General features: G+C 48.5%; 1 protein-coding gene across 1 annotated transcript in view; it reads left to right on the plus strand.

Annotated features, from left to right (window-relative positions):
* Positions 1 to 12,955, plus strand: part of LOC144497632 (uncharacterized) — an 81,866-nt gene that overhangs the window by 18,042 nt on the left and 50,869 nt on the right. The window contains exon 6 of the mRNA XM_078219074.1: positions 9,283 to 9,867. Coding sequence (XP_078075200.1) covers positions 9,283 to 9,867 — 585 coding nt within the window. The remainder of the gene's footprint in view (positions 1 to 9,282; positions 9,868 to 12,955) is intronic.

Consider the following 12,955-nt stretch of genomic DNA (forward strand, 5'->3'; position numbering starts at 1 on the left):
ACTTACTAATCAAACCAGTTACATTTGGCTTCTTTACTGCCTGCTGTACCTGCACGCTTACATTCAGCAACTAATGTACGAGGACACCAAGGTCTCACTGAGTATCCGCCTCTCTCAATTTACACCCACTCAAGTAATAATCTGAATTCCTATTAGTGCTACCAAAGTGGATAACTGCGCATTTATCCACATTATACTGCATCTGCCATGCATATGCCCACACACTCAGCCTGTCCAAATCATGCTGAAGCATCTCTTCATCCTCCTCACAGCTGGGCCTACATTCATTTTTGTGAATCTTTTTCACTTTACAAACCGATAGAAACTTTTACAGTCAGTTTTTATGTTCCATGCTAGCTAACTTTCACACTCTATTTTTCCCTTCTTAATCAATCCCTTAGTCCTCCTTTGCTGAATTTTAAACTGCACCAAATCCTCAGGCCTATTGCTTTTTCTTGCCAATTTGTATGCATCTTCCTTGAATCTGATAATATCTCGAATTTCCCTTGTAAGCCATGGTTTCGGCACAATTCCCTTACCATCTCTTGCACCAAACAGGAATAAACAACTTCTGGAGTTCACCTATTTGTTCTTTAAATGCTTGCCATTGCCTGTCCACTGTCTTTACTTTCAGTAATGTTCCCCAGTCGATCATGGCCAATTCATGCCTCATACCATCATAGTTACCTTTATTGAGATTCAGGACCCTGGTCTCAGAATCAACGACATCACTATCCACCTTGACAAAGAATTCAACCATATTATGGTCACTCGTCCCCAAGGGCTCTCTCACAACTAGATTGCCAACTAATCCTTTCTCATTGCACAACACCCAGTCCAAGGTGGCCTGTTCCCTTGTTGGTTCTGCAAGTTATACAAGCCAGTATAACTGATTGAAGGAAATCAGGAAGGCTTATGGAATGTTGGGCCTTATTTCAAGCGGGATGGAGTATAAGAGAAGGGAAATGATCTGATTTTGATTCTGAATCTATAGTTAAAAATGAGAAGGTGTGACCAGAACTTACCATGTGAATTTAATTTGCTACTCACACAATCATTGTCTTCATGAGACCGCTAGAAATAAAAACAGGAGTAGGCCATTCAGCCCCTCAAGCCTGCTCTGCCATTCAATAGGATCCTGGCTGAGCCGACATTCCTCACATCCACTTTCCTGCCCTTTCCCCAAAGCCTTTGCTTCTATTCCTGATCAAGAATCTATCTATCTCAGCCTTATATATACACAAGGACCCTGTCCCCACCGCTCTCTGTGGCAAGGTGTTCCAAAGACTCACACCCTCATCTCAACTTTCCCGCCTTAACACCATAACCCTTGATTCCCTCTCTGATTAATAATCTGTCTCTCTCAGCCTTGAACATGCTGATCGACCCAGAATCTACAACTCTCTGCAGTTAAGAATTCCAGAGATTCATTACCCTCTGAGAGAAGAAATTCCTCTTCATCTTAATCTTAAGCTGATGCCTCTTTTTCTTAGACTCTGCCCTCGGTCCTAGACTCTCCCATGAGGGGGAACATCCTCTCAGCATTTACCCTGTCAGGCCCCTTAATAATCCTCTATGTTTCATTGAGATTACATTTCATTCTTCTAAATTCCAACGAGTCGAGTCCCAAATTGTTTTAACTTTCCTCATGGCAATCCCTCCGTACCGGGGATCATCCTAGTGAGCTTTCCCTGAACTGCCTCCAATGGAATAATGACGTTCCTCAAATAAGGGGAACCAAAACTGCTCACAGTGCACCAGATATGGTCTCACTGGTACCTTGTACAGTAGCAGCAAGATGTCCCTACTCTTATACTCCATCCCCTCTGAAATAAGGCCCAATATTCCATTAGCCTTCCTGATTTCCTGCTGCCGCTGTGTGCTAGCTTTCTGTGTTTCGTGCACAAGAACCCGCAAGTCCCTTTGTGTTACAACTTTCTTCCATTTTTCTCCATTTAAATAATACTCTGTTCATTTGTTCTCCCTTCCAAATTGAACAACTTCACATTTTCCCACATTCTGCTCCATTTGCCAACTTTTTGCTCACTTACTTAACCTATCAAGATCTCTCTGCAAACTGTTTCCCTCTCGCAACTTGCCTTTTCACCTATTTTTGTCATCTGCAAAATTGTCTACATTTGCTTCCTTCGTCCAAGTCACAGTAAGAAGTCTCACAACACCAGGTTAAAGTCCAACAGGTTTGTTTGGTATCACAAGCTTTCGGAGCGTTGCTCCTTCATCAGGTTCATACAGTCCATTTGCTCCCTTCATCCACGTAATTTATATATATTCTAAACAGTTGCTTTCCCAGCACTGATCCCTGTGGAACCTCACTAGTTAGAGGTTGCCAACCTGAAAATGAACCCCTTATCCCCAATTGCTGTTCCATGCCCCTTTGACAATTCTCTATCCATGCCATATACTACTTCCAACACCACGGACTTAACCATCTTATAACTTAACCTCCTGTGAGGTATGTTGTCAAATGCCTTCTGGAAGTCAAAATACAACATATCTACTGGTTCCCCTCTATCCACACTGCTTTAGACCTTCTCAAAAAACTCTAATAAATTATTCGGACATGATTTCCCTTTCATGAATCCGTGCTGACTCAGCTTGATTAGATTATGACTTTATAACTGTGCCCCTATTACATCCTTAATTGATTCCAACATTTTTCCAACAATAGATTCCTCGGGTGGATGGAGCTATTACAAGGGGGCATAACTATAGGGTTCATGGTGGGAGATATAGAAAGGATATCAGAGGTAGGTTCTTTACGCAGAGAGTGGTTGGGGTGTGGAATGGACTGCCTGCAGTGATAATGGAGTCAGACACTTTAGGAACATTTAAGCGGTTATTGGATCGGCACATGGAGCACACCAGGATGATAGGGAGTGGGATAGCTTGATCTTGGTTTCAGATAAAGCTCGGCACAACATCGTGGGCCAAAGGGCCTGTTCTGTGCTGTACTGTTCCATGAATCTATGAATAGATGTTAGGTTAATCGGCCGAAAGTTACCTGCTTTTTGCCTCCTTCGCTCTTTGTATAGCGGTGTCACATTTGCAGTTTTCCAATCCTCCGATACTTCTCCAGAATCAGAAAGGATTTTTGGAAAATGACAACCAATGAATCCACTAACTGTGTAGCTACTTCTTTTAGGATCACTCCGGTGTAGTCACCTTCCTCCTCAGACACCCCTTACGGACAGCCCAAACATCTCTGGTTCCCTGACCCCAAACCCCCACCTCTCTCTCTCGCCCAGTCCACAATGTCACCCTGATTGAACAACACTCGCTGACTGGACCAGGATGGCTTTCTGAGCCCAGCAATAGTGAGAATGTTTGTGGACACTATGGGTATGCAAGAGCTCCCCAAAGAGCTGGAACTATCACAGACAATGGGTCTGGTAAAGGACAGGCATTTATCCAAAGATCAGTGTTAAATTTACAAGTTGTGTTTTGGTCTTGGGATACCTTGACAATATCACAGCTGACCTGTCATTTCTACAGGAGTGTGGGATGCCACACCTCAGCACTTACAGTCCATGGTCACGATGGTGGTCTGATTGATCTGATCAGGAGGACATGATTCCTGTTCCTGCAGCCTGGATATTCTGCTGTGGAGAGGGAACTTCACCATCTCTGATGTTGTGGAGGTGATGGGCAGTCACCTCCTCATATCAGACGTATTGTACAAGAATGCTCCGCTCTGGTTATTCACTGTGTACACCCCAGCTCAAAACAGCAAGTGACCGGCCATCCTTCAGCAGCTCACACTGCTGCTGGTGAATTCCAGGCCGGTCACTCTGGACAGTGACATGAACATCATCGATATAGCTGGACGATCCAGCAGTGCCAACAGCAAACTGTGTGTCACATCCAGTCTCATGATGAAAATTGTAAAAGACCCAAGCTGCACAATGTCTTTAGCAGCCCAGTAGACAGAGTGCCGCACAGATTCACCCACTCGAGGCCAGACGGATCTGCCCATTCCAGGATAGAATTCCTGTTTTATCCCAAATGTTCACAGTGAGATCGAATGATGTCAGGCAGGTGTAGAGATTCTGCTTTCGTTATATAGGACATTAATGGGACCATATCTGGAGCACGGTGAAAGGGTGGAGATCCTTGGAAGCCCTCTTTGATGTAGATTGTGAATAGCTGAGACCCAAGCACTGATCTTTGTGTTTCCCCACTAGTAACAGGCTGCTCACCTCAAAATGAGCATTTATCCCTACTCTCTCTTTTCAGTGTGTTAATCAGTTCCCATGTACATATACTGGCATGTACTGCATGCTAGTACATTCCACCAAATTTCATCTGCTTTAAAGTTATTTACTAACCTTTTGTGTGGGATCTTATTAAAAGCTTTCTGAAAATTTAAGTACACCAGGTCCACCAGTTACACCTTATCTATTCTGCTTTTACATTCTTCAAAATCTCCAACCAGTTTGTGAAACTGATTCCCTTTCATAAATCCACATTGACTGCGCCCAAATTCACCATTATTTTCTCAGTGTTCAGTTATTACATCATTTGTTACAGATCCTAGCATTTTCCCTCTGACTAATGTCGGGCTAACAAGTTTTTCATTCCCCATATTCTCTCCCTTCTTTCTTAAACATTGGAGTTACATTTGCACCTTCCAATCTGCAGGAACAATTCCAGAGTCTGTAGAATTTTGAAAGATAACCACCAATGCATCTACTTTCTCTCCAGTCACTACTTTCAGCATCTGAGATAGAGACCACCAGGTCTGGGGAAATTTATCTACTTCAAATCTCATTCATTTCTCTATTTGTACTATTCTTATAAGCATCAGAGCATCTTGTAGTTCCTCATTAATGCCAGTCACCTGATCCTCCATTATTTATGGGAGGTTTTTAATGGTGATCATTGACATTTGGACAGATTATTGAGAAAGTCTGTGTGTTCTGCCTTGGTCGTGTCATCTGACATGAGGTTTGAGGTGTGTGCAAGACCAGTGCCTGGAGCTGTGAGGTCGCAACCTAACCAATGCACCACTGTGCCACCTCTAAAATTATTGTGTTTCTTTCAAATTATGGAATCTTATGACTTTATCCTCTTAGTGAGTCATTAGGATTTCCTGTTAATTCATGCTAACCTCGTTCATTATTTATGTGTAAGTTATATAGTATTAATTGTTCGCTTCATTGATTCTTTAATACAAAAATTATTCCTCACTTCACCACTTACTCTAATTCAAGGTCCTGGGGAGTCAGAGCCTTTCCCGACAGGCACTGGGAGTTAAGCAGGGTACACCCAGAACGGGACACCAATCCATCACAGGGCATACACTCACACACAAAAACTAAGGGGCAATTTAACATGGCCAATCCACCTACCCGCACACCTTTGGAGTGGGGAGGAAACCGGAGCATCCGGAGGAAACCCACGCAGACACAAGGAGAACGTGCAAACTCAACACAGACAGTGACCCAAGGCTGGAATTGAACCCATGTCCCTGGAGCTGTGAGGCAGCAGTGCGAACCATTATGCCTTGGTGCTGCCTCTAAAATTATTGTATTTCTTTCAAATTATGGAATCTTATGGCTTTATACCCTTCTTTCGTAACTGGGATTTCAAATTTGCTCTGTGCACCAAAAAATATTGATTGTTCCTATTCTGAATCGAACAAAATATGGAGCCTCATCCAATATTGTAACAAATTTGGGGTCTGGTCTGGTATCACACCGAGAAACTGCAGAACTCTCGGGTAGAGAGGGATCTGGATGTCCTGGTGTAAAAATCACAAAACGTTAGTCTGCATGTACAGCAAGTAATTAGGAATATAAATGGGATGTCGGTGTTTATTGTAAGGAGAATCAAGTATAAAAATTGTGCCTGCAGGGGTACAGGGCCTTAGTGAGGCTGCATTTGGAGTAATGTGCACTATTTTGATCTCCTTACATAAGATCATAAGACACAAGAACAGAGGTCGGCCATTCGGCTCATTGAGTCTGCTCTGCCATTCAATGAGATCAGGACTGGTCTGATGTGATAATCCTCCAACTCCATTTTCCCACCTTATTTCCATAACCCTGATTCCATTATTGATTAAAAACCTGTCTATCTCAGCCCTAAAGATATGTCCCAGCCTCTACAGCTCTCTGCGGTAAAGAGTTCCAAGGATTCACTACCTCTGAGAGAAGAAATTCCTCCTCATCTCTGTCTTAAATGGACAACCCTTTGCTCTGAGAATATGCCCTTTGGTCCTGGACTCTCCCACAAAGGGAAACAACCTGTCAGCATCCAAGCTGTCAAGCCCCCTGAGAATCCTATCTGTATCATTCTTCTAAACTCCAATGAGTACAGGCCCATCCGACTTAGCCTCGATTGATAAACATATCCCTCCATATTTGGAATCAATCTAATGAACTTTCTCTGGACTGCCTCTAATGCTGGTATGTCTTTTCTGAGGTAAGGGGATGAAAACAGTATTCCAGGTGTGGTCTAACTAGTCACTTGGACAGTTTTAGCAAGACCTCCCTATTTTCATACTCCATTCCCTTTTTAATAAAGGTCAATATTCCATTTGTCTTCCCTGACACTTGCTGAACTTGCATGCCAGCTTTTTGTGATCTTTGCACAAGGATCCCAAATCCCACTGTGCTGCAGCTTTCTGCAGTCTTTCTCTATTCAAATAATATCCAGCTCCTTTATCTTCCCACCAATGTGCATAACTTCACATTTTCCTGCATTATTTTTCATCTGCCAAGCTTTCACGCACACACTAATTTTTTTTAAATCCCTCTGTAGACTCTCATCCTCACCACTTGCCTTCCCACCTATTGTTGTGCCATCCACAACCTTAGCAATAGTACATTCACTTCCCTCATCCAAATGATTAATATAGATAATATAAGAAATTACCATTGAATTAGAGACTGATTCCTTGGATGAAGGCGGTTATGTTATCATGAAAGCCTGAGCAGGTTTGACCTATACCCATTGGAGTTTAGGAGAATGAGAGGTGATCTTATTGAAACATAGAAGACACTGAGGAGACTCGACAGGATTGATGCTGAGTGGATGTTTCCCTTGCGATGGCGTCTTGTACAATGGACAGTTTGAAAATGAGCAATCTCCCATTTAATACAGAAATGAGATTTTGTTTTCTGTCAGAGGGTGATTTGTGTTGGAATTCTCTACCCCAGTGAGCAGTGGAGGCCGGAGCACTGACAATATTCAATCAGATCAGTCATGATCTTGTTGAGTGGCAGAGCAGGCTCGAGGGGCCGAATGGCCTACTCCTGTTCTGAATTCTTTTGTTCTTGGAATTGATTTTTTGTGTGATATCTTACAGACTCGGATTGTGTACAATCTGTACAGTGACATCTACACGATGCTTCACAGAGATATCACCTCCCACCCGCTCTCTGCAGCTTTCTCTCCTCCACTTCTGTCCCCTCTCCCTCTCTCCTCAACCTTGACCTTCCCTCCCACTCTTCTTCTCAGTCTGTCTTCCCTCTCTCAAATTCTCCTTCCCCAACCCCACTGTCTCTCCCTCCTTCCTCTCCCTGTCCCTTATGCTCTCCTCTACTCACATACCCTCCCTTCTCCCCGCTAACTTCTTTCCACCAACATTCTCTCTCCCCTTTCTCCCTCTCTCACTCACCTCCCGCTCTCCGTTTGTCTCTCCCTCTTTAATTCCTCTCCTCTTCTTACCTTGGGTGGCACGGTGGCACAGTGGTTAGCATTGCTGCCTCTCAGGACCCGGTTTCGACTCCTGGCTTGGGTCACTGTCTGTGCGGAGTCTACACGTTCTCCCCCACGTCTGTGTGGTTTCCTCCAGGTGTTCCAGTTTCCTCCCACAGTCCGAAAGACGTGCTGGTTAGCCGTGCTAAATTCTCCTTCAGTGTACAGGCGCCGAAGTGTGGTGATTTTCACACCAACTCCATTGCAGTGTTAATTTAAGCCTACTTGTGACAATAATAAACTTGAAACTCAATCTGTCCCGCAATCTCACTCCCATTCCCCACAACCATCCCATCTCTCTGCCGGGCACTCACTTGTACCTCCTGCTCCCTGACCCTGCTCCCCACCCACTCTCCCTCAGCACCTTCCCACTCTCCCCCATCTACGCAAAATTTCTCTCCACCTCACCTCCTATCCCCTTCCCTCATCATTCTGCAATACTTCTCCCCCTCACTCTCCTCTCTTCAGACGCTCTCCCCTTTCCCTCTCTCCCACATTCTTCCCTGCCCCTCCTGCTTTATTTCCCATCCTGTCTTTCACACGGAAGCGTCTGTTTATTTCTTCAGAATAAACTTGAGCACGACTGGTCCAAAGTAAATACTCCTTTATTTAAGCGTCTTTTATAAGCATTTTACAGAAAGCGAAATAAAGATTACTTTCGTATAAGCAGTCTCCAGCTGCACCAACAACTTGTTTCTGTGACCATGAGTAAGCTTCTGTACATTGTACTTTCAGAGAATACAACTAAGTCTCCAGGCTCGACCCAGAATTTCAAGCTGATGTGACCAAATTAGCTGAAGTTAGCTTAAAGCACAGCACAATTAGTTACATTAGGCAGAAATAGCTTAAAATGAAGCGTTTTAACTGGGCAAACTATCTAGAAGATCCCACACAACATTCTCTCTTCTCTCCGACTCTCTCTCACACCATCCTATTCTTCCTCCCACGCTCTTGCTCTCATTAACTATCCTCGTTTCTCTTTCTCACACTCTCCCACTTTTGTTTTCATGCTCTCTCTCACTCTCTCTGCCACCCTGAGCTCTGTCCCCCTCCACCTTGATGTCTCACAGCCTCCCACACGACCTGCCTTCCAGATGCTCTCTCTTCTCTGCCCTTTCTTTCTCACCCACTCTCCCAATCCCTGTCATCTGCTCTGCCGTTCTCCCTCCTGCTTCCACTCAAAACGTCCCACTCTGACTTGCCCTCTCCCTCATCCCGCTCTCTCTCCCTCTTTATCCTCCTGCTCCCTCCAGTCCCTCTCATTACTGCCTGTTTTCTCTCTTCCCAACTGCACCCCTCCACCTCCTTCTCTTCCCCCTCCCTATCTCTCTGTCACTCACCCTCTCCCCTCTTCCCTGCCTCTCCTTTCTGCTCTCTTCCCACTCCTCTCCCCTCCCTCTGGCTCCATGAACCCATCACATTCCTGCTGTTTCTCCCCCACCCCTCATTCTCCCCCACCCCTCACAAACCTCTCTCCTCTCTTCCTCACTCCTCACACTCTCTCCCCTCCCCACCCCCTCTCTCTAAATCACTGACTGTGTTATTGTAACTTTCCCCCAGCTCCAGCCTCTCTGACTCTGGATCCGAACACAGCGAATCCCTGGCTCATCCTGTCTGAGGACCGGACCACTGTGAGACTCGGAGACAAACGGCAGCCGCTCCCTGACACCCCGGAGAGGTTTGATTCCTGGGAATGTGTCCTGGGATCAGAGGGATTCACATCAGGGAGACATTACTGGGAGGTGGAGGTGGGGGAGAGAGAGTGGATTCTGGGAGTGGCCCGAGAGTCTGTGAACAGGAAAGGGGGAATCGACCCGAGCCCTGAGTCCGGATTCTGGGTTGTGGGGCTGAATACAAGAAGATTGTTTGATTTTATGTTGCTGCCGATGGTGGGGCTGTTTCCCCGAAGAGGTTATTCAGCCCTCACCTCCCCCTCACTGACCCGCCTCACCCCGAGTGTGAATCCCCGGAAGATCGGGGTTTTCCTGGACTATGAGGGTGGACAGGTGTCATTTTACAATGCGGACAACATGTCCCATCTCCACACTTTCACCCACACTTTCACTGAGAGAATCTTTCCCATCTTCAATCCGGGATGGACTATCAGGAAAAACTCGGCGCCGCTGACAATCTGCGGGGTTAAAGGTCACTAACAGATCCATCCCATAATTTCACACCGTCTCCCTGCCTCCTGCCAGCTGTAAACTGATGGAACCTGTTCATATTGTGGTTATTATATAGAATTATAATTTACATTGGGGGCTCCATGGTTACATTTGTAAAATGATTCTTCAAACAAAACAATCTGAGAATCACTGGAATAGAAACAGTTTTTCTCAAAGATTCCACAGCTCATCATTAAATCCAAGAAGCAGAAACTCGACATGTTGTTTGTGTCGTCACTGAGTGAGGGGCGGGATTCCGGGGAATGGAGAAGCCGATTGGCCGGAGCTCCTGTCACTCTGAGTGAGGGAGGCGGGATTCCGGGGAATGGGGAAGCCGATTGGACGGAGCTCCTGTCACTGAGTGAGGGAGGCGGGGTTCCAGATCCTGGGAATGTGATTGGTTAGAACTCATCACTTCGATCGAACAAAACTGGTTTCCGGGGAGTCTGGAAGCTGATTGGTCAAAGCGCCTGTCAGGAACGTTTGGGAGGCGGACCTTCGGGGAATCCTGAAAGGCGATTGGTCAGCACGCCTGTCATTCACAGTGAAGGGCGGGGCTCGCGAATATGGAATTCGATTGCTCAGAGCTCCTGTCAGTCAGAGTAAAGGCTGAGGTTTTCCGGGGAATGGAGAAGCTGATTGGTCGGTGTGGCTGTCATTTCCATTGAGGGAGGCGGTTCCGGGGAGGGACTGTCGATTGGTCGCTATAACTGTCAATCAGAGAAGAAGCGGGTGTTCTTGGCGTCAGGAAGGGGATTGGGCCCTTAGACTGAGGGAGGCGGGTTTCATGAAGCCCAGAAGGCGATTGGTTCGCGCTCCTGTCACTCTGAGCATGAATACTGATTTCTGGAGGATTTGAAAGCCGATTGGTCAAAGCTCCTCTGAGTCATAGTGAGGGAGGCGGGATTTCGAGTAGTTCGTAAGGCGATTGGTTCACATTGGTTCGCCAGAGCTCACCCCCTCCCCAACCCGGACAGAGCTCAGCCCGTCCCCCACCCGGACAGAGCTCACCCCGTCCCCCACCCGGACACAGCTCACCCCCGTCCCCCACCCGGACAGAGCTCACCCCGTCCCCCACCCGGACAGAGCTCACCCCGTCCCCCACCCGCACAGCGCTCACCCCGTCCCCCACCCGGACAGCGCTCAACCCGTCCCCCACCCGGACAGAGCTCACCCCGTCCCCCACCCGGACAGCGCTCACCCCCGTCCCCCACCCGGACAGCGCTCACCCCCGTCCCCCACCCGGACAGAGCTCACCCCGTCCCCCACCCGGACAGAGCTCACCCCCGTCCCCCACCCGGACAGAGCTCACCCCGTCCCCCACCCGGACAGAGCTCACCCCGTCCCCCACCCGGACAGAGCTCACCCCGTCCCCCACCCGGACAGAGCTCACCCCGTCCCCCACCCGGACAGCGCTCACCCCCGTCCCCCACCCGGACAGCGCTCACCCCCGTCCCCCACCCGGACAGAGCTCACCCCGTCCCCCACCCGGACAGAGCTCACCCCGTCCCCCACCCGGACAGCGCTCACCCCGTCCCCCACCCGGACAGAGCTCAGCCCGTCCCCCCACCCGGACAGAACTCACCCCGTCCGCCACCCGGACAGAGCTCACCCCGTCCCCCACCCGGACAGAGCTCAGCCCGTCCCCCACCCGGACAGAGCTCACCCCGTCCCCCACCCGGACAGAGCTCACCCCGTCCCCCACCCGGACAGAGCTCACCTCGTCCCCCACCCGGACAGAGCTCACCCCGTCCCAGCTGGAATCAGTGAGAAAAACACCTCAAGTGGAACAGTCGCATTCAGAGAGCGAGACGGTGAGCGAGGAGGTCAGTCTCTGCTTTCAAAAAGCTCCATGCGGCTGAGGTGGGCGGGGGGGGGGGGGGGTTATTTCAAGGCGGCCATGTTGTGTTTTGCATTGGGGGGGCTGCGAGTGTGTTGGGGGGTTGCTGTTATTCACAGAGTTCCACTTCGGCCTCTCAGCATCGGACCGGGTCTTAGCGCTGACCCTGGGTCCTAGTGCTGGCAGCAGCAAAGACAGTTGCTAATGTTGGATGGGCTGGAAACTCTCTGAAGTGGCAGTGCTGCAGCTCAGGGCAAGCCTCAAGCAGCACTGGGGCCGCGACTGCATGGGTTCTGGGTGTGTGTTGTAAATGGGGGGGGCTGAGTACCCATGCTGGGGAACTGTGGAGGAAATATTGGGGGCTGTGTATCCATTCTGCGGCCGTGGGGGTCATGGAGAGTATGTGTTGCTGGGGGGTATGGGGGGGTGTGTTGCTGGGGGATATGGGGGGAATGTGTTGGGTGGTCTGTGGGGCTATGGAGAGTGTGTGTTGCTGGGGGTATGTGTGGGGCATGGGGAGTGTGTGTTGCTGTGGGGCGGGTATGGGGAGCATGTGTTCCTGGGGTGGGTCTGTGGGGGGGTATGGGGAGTGTGTGTTGCTTGAGGGTCTGTGGGGGAGTGTGTTACTGGGGGGTCTGTGGGCGGAGTGGTATGGGGAGTGTGTGTTGCTGGGGGGGTCTGTGGGGGGAGTGGTATGGGGAGTGTGTGTTGCTGGGGGGTCTGTGGGGGGGGGGTTATGGGGAGTGTGTGTTGCTGGGGTGGCCAGTGGCGGGTATGGGGAGTGATGGGTTTGGAGGCTTGGTGAGTTGCTGGGTGGTGAAGGAGCTTTGGTGATTAAACCCACCTACTGGGTTACAAATTGGAAGTAGATTTTTTTTACTCATTCATGAGATGTGGGCATTTATAGCCCATCCCTTATTGTCCTTGAACAGAGTCAACCACATGCTATGGATCTGTAACACCTGCAGGCCAGTGCGGGTAAGGATGAGCTGTGAATAATGAGCTGGACTCAACCACACCAAAGATTCACCAAATAACAAGTGACTGGATAGAGGAGGAAGCTTGGCACTATTTTGAAGACCAAGGATATCGTCCCCCGAGCCTGGGTAATATTCAACCCCCTTCCCCACAAACATCACAACATGACAGATTATCTGATCATTGTCATGTTACGGCTTTTGGAAGTTTGCTGAGCACAAACTGACTGCTGCATTCCAAGGACGAGCAC

This window comes from Mustelus asterias, chromosome 8 (assembly GCF_964213995.1).
Source record: "Mustelus asterias chromosome 8, sMusAst1.hap1.1, whole genome shotgun sequence".
NCBI classification, from domain to species: domain Eukaryota; kingdom Metazoa; phylum Chordata; class Chondrichthyes; order Carcharhiniformes; family Triakidae; genus Mustelus; species Mustelus asterias.